A 6,901-nucleotide genomic window follows, 5' to 3' on the forward strand; every position below is an offset into this window, starting at 1 on the left:
TGCTCTCTTTGTCTTCTCCGTTCGCTGGAGGGAACAGAACTCGCTGTATGAATCCTGTAATTCACACTCGGCTGAGTTGACGTGCGAGCGGTCGGTTGGTCTGTTGACTGTGAGAGCTGTGTGTGTTTGTGCACTGTCAGAGTCTCAGTCCGACAGCCTCACCAGTCACTTCACAAACACACGGCTAACGAACGGCACCAAGGTGTGAAAGCAAAGGGGCTTCCATAAAACCTGTGACACACACACACACACACACTCACACACATACTCACAATCACACACACACACACACTTATACACAAGCTCACACACACACACACACTCACGCACACACTCACAGACACACAGTCACACACCCACACACACATATACACACACAAACACTCACACACACACTCACACACACACACACACACACACACACTCACACAGAGGCTCACACACACACTCACACACACACACACACACACTCACACACACACACACACTCACACACACACTCACAATCACACACACACACACACACACACTCACACAGAGGCTCACACACACACTCACACACACACACACACACACACACACTCACACACACACACACACACACACACTCACACACAGTCACTCACACACACAGTCACACACATACACACACACACACACAGTCACACACACACTCACACACAGTCACTCACACACACAGTCACACACATACACACAGACACACACACACTCACGCACACTCACACACTCTCACACACACACACACACACACACACACACACTCACACACACTCACACACAGGCTCAGACCCTCACTCACACACACTCACACACACACACACACACACTCACACAGAGGCTCAGACTCTCCACACACACACACACACACACACACACACACACTCACACTCACACAGAGGCTCACACACACACACACACACTCACACACACACACTCTCACACAGAGGCTCAGACTCTCTGTCTGCAGTGGAGGAGCAGGCCCCTCAGACAGACGGAGTCTCCGCGCAGTCACCCTAATCTCCGCGCGGCGAGCGCGGGGGTTTGCTATGGATACGGCGGGGAGAGCGCCTGGTGTTAAAGTCATTACGTCCCGCTGGGCCCGGCCCGCAGGGCCCGGCCCGCAGAGCCCGGCACCGCTCCTGCAGCAGGAGAGACATTCCAGGTGTTCGCTCGCTGCCGTATAAAATGTAAATTACAGCCCTAATTGAATTTCTCTAATGCCGCACTTCCTATAAAGCGGTGATTCACCGTTCCCGCTCCCGCACGAACCCGCCGAGCCGGCGGAACTCTCCGGATGGAAGGTCGCCGCACCTCGAGGAAATGGGAAAATAACGAGCCCGGATGAATCTGAGGGTAATAATTACCGATTAATACTGTTTGCTGTGTTCCCTTATACTACTCGCTATTGCGGTAAATGTAAGTAATTTGAACAAACCTGTGTCTATTTAATTCTATCAGTAACTTTTGTTCCATTAAGAGATTTCACTTCACGTTGTTGAAATAATCGATATCGTTTCATTTCATTTGGGCCTTTAGCAGATGCTCCTGTCCAGAGCAAATTCATTTTTACATATCGTCCATGTTCACAGAGCCACATATTTACTGAAGTCATTCTAGTTGAGCACTTGGGTACAGAACAGAGAACTGAACCCACAATCTTGGAGCACATAAAACCACTATACTACTCTTCCATAAAACCTCAAATGTATTACAGGTTGGGGTGGAACAATATATTGCAACACGAAAACGGATCGAGGAGATGAAAAATGTATGATTCACAAATTCACATAACCACATATTTTCAGATTAGCCAAAGGAGCAACACCTCAACTCCAATCTAGTATACGAGTAAAGGAAATCAGAAAATGCATTTATAGGCGTTTATATGACACATAACCTAAGGCCGTTTTTTTTCGGCTGAGAACAATGGATTTCAGAAGCTATTTAACACTTTGGAGAGCACATTTCAGTCGTAACGTTGTTCTTACCCCTTTACAGAGACACAAAACAAAACGTGACTCAGAGAGGCTGAATGTTGGCAGCTACATCTCGCTACGGACCGACGGCTGGACCTCCTGGGCCTCCCAGGCCTCTATCACAATCACAGCCCCCCCCATAACGATCACAGCCCCCCCATACTGATCACAGCCCACCCCATACTGATCACAGCCCACCCCATAGCGATCACAGCCCACCCCATACTGATCACAGCCCACCCCATACTGATCACAGCCCACCCCATACTGATCACAGCCCCCCCCATACTGATCACAGCCCACCCCAGAACGATCATGGGACACGGAAAGCTCTATTCATCTCTCATACGGCGAACGCAGGGGAGGTGCTGAAATGGGCTGTTTGAGAACGGAAGCTGGAAAAGCCCTGTCACACCACTGCTGTTACAGGCAACGCCAGGAATATGGACATAGCTGTTTATAAAAACGGGATTGGACCACATATCAAGGGTTTAAAATTTGCAGTTCAGATGAAGACAAACAGATGTAGAATTGAACAAGATTACTCCAGAGGCAAAAGATGTACTAGATGTTCCAGATGTACTACAATGTTTACAGAAAGTATGGCTGAACAAGACTGGAAGTTTACTTCATAATCCCATCGCTTGGCGGCCTGTAGCGTAGCGGTTAAGGTAAATGACTGGGACACCCAAGGCTGGTGGTCCAAATCCCAGGGTAGCCACAATAAGATCCGCACAGCCGTCGGGCCCTTGAGCAAGGCGGTAGAGGGGGAGAGTTTGTGGGTTCCCAGGTGTGTGGGGTGGTGATTGTGGGTTCCCAGGTGGGCGGGGTGGTGATTGTGGGTTTCCAGGTGTGTGGGATAGAGTTTGTGGGTTTCCAGGTGTGTGGGGAGGTGATTGTGGGTTTCCAGGTGTGTGGGATAGAGTTTGTGGGTTTCCAGGTGTGTGGGGTGGTGATTGAGGGTTTCCAAGTGTGTGGGGTGGAGCAGGGCTTTCCTCTCATGCCACCTGTCACTGGTTAATGTGCGGAAAGGTCTTTGTACCTAAAATGGCCGCCCCCCACGACGGCAGGGGAACATTACATCACCCCTGACTCGAGGGCACTGACTCATTCTGTGTGTGCCCCCGCTCCCACCTCCCTGTCCCATAATCCACCTGACTGCTATCTTCCCCCAGCGGAGGCCGGCTGATGCCAATCTCCCGGATCAGAACCAGCTGACCGCGTTGTTCCGGGCCGGGGGAAACACCTGACTGCAATCAGCCGGGCCGGCTCGGTCAGATGGAGGCGCGCTCTGTGTGTCCCCCGCTGACGGTAATGAGCGCCACGCTATCGCTCGCGTTCGTGTACGTGCTCCAGGGCCTGCCAGGCCTGGGACGGACAGGGCCGGTCATAACGCCGAGGGCTGAACCCGGACCAGTTTCACACTGCACCTAACCCGACTTATACATCGTCAGGTAAAAGGTTGAGCTGATCCCAGATCAGACTGTCTTCATGAAACAGCGTACACTCTCAGAAGAAACAGATCATTTAAATCCAGTGGATATTCAATCACTAAATATAAACTTATATGAACTGCTAGGAACTGTTTGAGATTGCAAATCGATTCAAAACACTTTATTTATAAGTTGGGCTTATTTGCGGTCTTCAAAAGTCCTTACAGTACACTAACTTACAAACAGTTTGAGGAAGCATATCAATCCAAAATGGGTTAATGATAAAATAAGTATGAAGTCAGCCTTGAAAAGGCCCGGAATCTAGAATAGTCCGTCTGAACAATCGGGGGAGTAGGTTTGGGTCTCGACATTTCATTACAGAAGAAGGAGAATAAAACGGATTACCACGCGAGACAATCCATCTGGGATTGTGCACCCGGCTTTGAGCACATCGCTGTAGCTGCAGCCTCCCTTAGTTACATCACCATCAGCGGAATTGAAATCACGACTGCATCGCCGAACAAGGAAAGGACAAAGCGGAACGTCGCGCTTCCAGGAGAAAGTGCACTTCCATAACCGCCGACTTCTCCCACAATCTGTAAAAGCAGACCGCTTAAGAACGCCCGGCTCTGTGCCAGACTGAGTAAAGTTCAGAATAATTATGAAAGCATATTAATAAAAGAGCTGCATACCATCTGGGAGTGGTTTGTGAGATGAGGGTCCAGGTCTTTAGCGCCGGGCCGGGTCAGTCCTCAGAACACATTCTTTCCAACGGATCAGAACAAAAACACAAAACAACATAAAAAACGTTCCAGTACACACAGGCAGGGAAACACCACCGTAAACAAAGGGCTCGGATGGAAAATACCCCTGCTACTGCCGTAAAAAGGGGCCTTTAATTTAATCCTTTAATTTAACAAGCAGAGGCCCCAGCTAGTCACTGTTATGCAACACAGAGCGGGAAAGAATGGGGGAAAAAAACGCCTCCAAGGAAATTAGCTTTTATGAAGTTCAAATATTTCAGCAAATTGATCTTAACGGCTTTAACGGTGATTTTGCTGCCTCACCCTGCCAATTGCAAAAGCTGGGTAATCATTAAAAACATCAGAACGGTAGCCGCCTTTTAACACGGCGGTAATGCCTGTGGAGGTCGAACCCACAGGAGATGAGGAGCCTCTGTAAACGCTGCGGAGAAATGTCATCTCTGACTGTGGGCTTACGGATCAGACGCTGCGCTCAGCCTTTAACACCTTCAAAGAGACGGAGCGGGAGAGGGAGAGGGCCAGGCCCTGAGACGGCAGCTTATAGCACACGGCCGTCTGCAGGAGCCTCTGTGTGCAACCCCAGGGCCTGAGCTCTGGCAGGGGGAGAGAGAGAGAGAGGGAGGAAGAGAGGGAGAGAGAGAGAGAGAGAGAGAGAGAGGGAGAGAGGGAGGGAGAGAGGGAGAGAGAGGGGAGAGAGAGGGGGAGAGAGGGAGAGGGGAGGGAGAGGGAGAGGGAGAGAGAGGGAGAGAGGGAGGGAGGGAGAGAGAGGGGAGAGAGAGGGAGAGAGAGAAATGGAGCAAGAGAGAGAGAGTGAGAGAGAGAGAGAGAGAGGGAGAGAGAGATGGAGAGAGATGGAGATAGAGAGAGAGAGGGAGAGAGAGATGGAGAGAGATGGAGATAGAGAGAGAGAGAGAGGTGGAGAGAGATGGAGATAGAGAGAGAGGGGAGAGAGGGAGAGAGAGATGGAGAGAGAAAGAGAGAGAGGGAGAGAGAGAGATGGAGACAGAGAGAGAGCGGGAGAGAGAGAGAGATGGAGAGAGAGAGAGAGAGAGAGAGAGAGCTGTGTGTCAGATAAACCCCAGAATAACTCTTAACCCTTTCCAGCGTCTCTAATGTGATCTCCCCCACCGTAGCTTCGGCCCGCGACGCCCGTTTCTGTGCACGCACCGCAAAGCTCTGCTTATAACTGTGTAATTACATGTAATAACCTTTAGAATCTAACAATAACACAGTAATAGCATATCAAGGACTCACAGGACTGTGGTGTTTTGATTGGACGTGCCTCAGAAGTGAAAATCACTCGTTGTTTCGTCTGTTTGCAGCTGGGTTCGGCCTACACTCCCCCGTCAGAGAGGGCACTCCAGGAGAAATCAGCGAAACTCTTTAATTGTTCACAGCACTTCTAAAATTAGTTCTGGCGCATTCCCAGCGGTTGAGGGCTGAATTGCTATTAGGCCCCGCCATTTCTCACCGCTCACACATTAGCCTGGCTGATTAAATACAGCTGTCCTGGAGCCAAACTGGGGCACAGCAACTCATCAAGTGACAGACGGTGAAGACGGCGATGATGTCATTGTTCGTTCGGTCCAGGTATCTCTGGCTGCCAAGGAGCTGCGTGGAAGGTGCTAGTCTGTGTCGCCTGTGTGGTCTCAGGGGGGAAGGAGAGGGTGTGGAGCGGGTGTGGGTGTAGAGGGTGTAGAGAGGGTGGAGAGAGGGTGTAGAGAGGGTGTAGAGAGGGTGGAGAGGGTGTAGAGAGGGTGGAGAGAGGGTGGAGAGGGTGTAGAGAGGGTGGAGAGGGTGTAGAGAGGGTGGAGAGAGGGTGTAGAGAGGGTGGAGAGGGTGTAGAGAGGGTGGAGAGAGGGTGTAGAGGGTGTAGAGAGGGTGGAGAGAGGGTGTAGAGAGGGTGGAGAGGGTGTAGAGAGGGTGGAGAGAGGGTGGAGAGGGTGTAGAGAGGGTGGAGAGGGTGTAGAGAGGGTGGAGAGAGGGTGTAGAGAGGGTGGAGAGGGTGTAGAGAGGGTGTAGAGAGGGTGGAGAGGGTGTAGAGAGGGTGGAGAGGGTGTAGAGAGGGTGGAGAGGGTGTGGAGAGGGTGGAGAGGGTGTGGAGAGGGTGTGGAGAGGGTGGAGAGGGTGTGGAGAGGGTGGAGAGGGTGGAGAGGGTGTAGAGAGGGTGGAGAGGGTGTAGAGAGGGTGGAGAGAGGGTGGAGAGGGTGTGGAGAGGGTGGAGAGAGGGTGTGGAGAGGGTGGAGAGGGTGGAGAGGGTGTGGAGAGGGTGGAGAGGGTGGAGAGGGTGTGGAGAGGGTGGAGAGGGTGTAGAGAGGGTGGAGAGAGGGTGGAGAGGGTATGGAGACACCAGAGCACGGAGAGAACCCACCGACTCTCCCATTAGCGAACTCTCACTGAGTGATGACATCACTCGCGCTGCCAATCTCACATAGACCACACACACACACACACACACACACACACGCACACACACACACATGCACACGCACACACACAGACACACGCACACATGCACACACACACACACAGACACACCCACACACACACACACACATGCACACGCACACACACAGACACACGCACACATGCACACACACACACACACACACACACACACAGACACACACACATGCACACGCACACGCACAGACACATATACACATACATGGGCATACCCGCACACATGATATATTGACGTCATTGA

General features: G+C 51.5%; 1 protein-coding gene across 1 annotated transcript in view; it reads right to left on the bottom strand.

Annotated features, from left to right (window-relative positions):
* LOC133125970 (intestinal-type alkaline phosphatase 1-like) overlaps positions 1-2,138 on the bottom strand; it is a 65,555-nt gene extending 63,417 nt beyond the window's left edge. Inside the window, exons 1-3 of the mRNA XM_061237730.1 lie at positions 2,068-2,138; positions 1,270-1,332; positions 1,109-1,160 (exon numbers count right to left, since the gene is read on the bottom strand). Of these exons, the coding sequence (XP_061093714.1) occupies positions 1,109-1,160; positions 1,270-1,332; positions 2,068-2,138 (186 nt within the window). The remainder of the gene's footprint in view (positions 1-1,108; positions 1,161-1,269; positions 1,333-2,067) is intronic.
* Between the last annotated feature and the right edge of the window lie 4,763 nt (positions 2,139-6,901).

The sequence above is a fragment of the Conger conger genome, chromosome 4 (assembly GCF_963514075.1).
Source record: "Conger conger chromosome 4, fConCon1.1, whole genome shotgun sequence".
In the NCBI taxonomy this organism is placed as follows: Eukaryota; Metazoa; Chordata; class Actinopteri; order Anguilliformes; family Congridae; genus Conger; species Conger conger.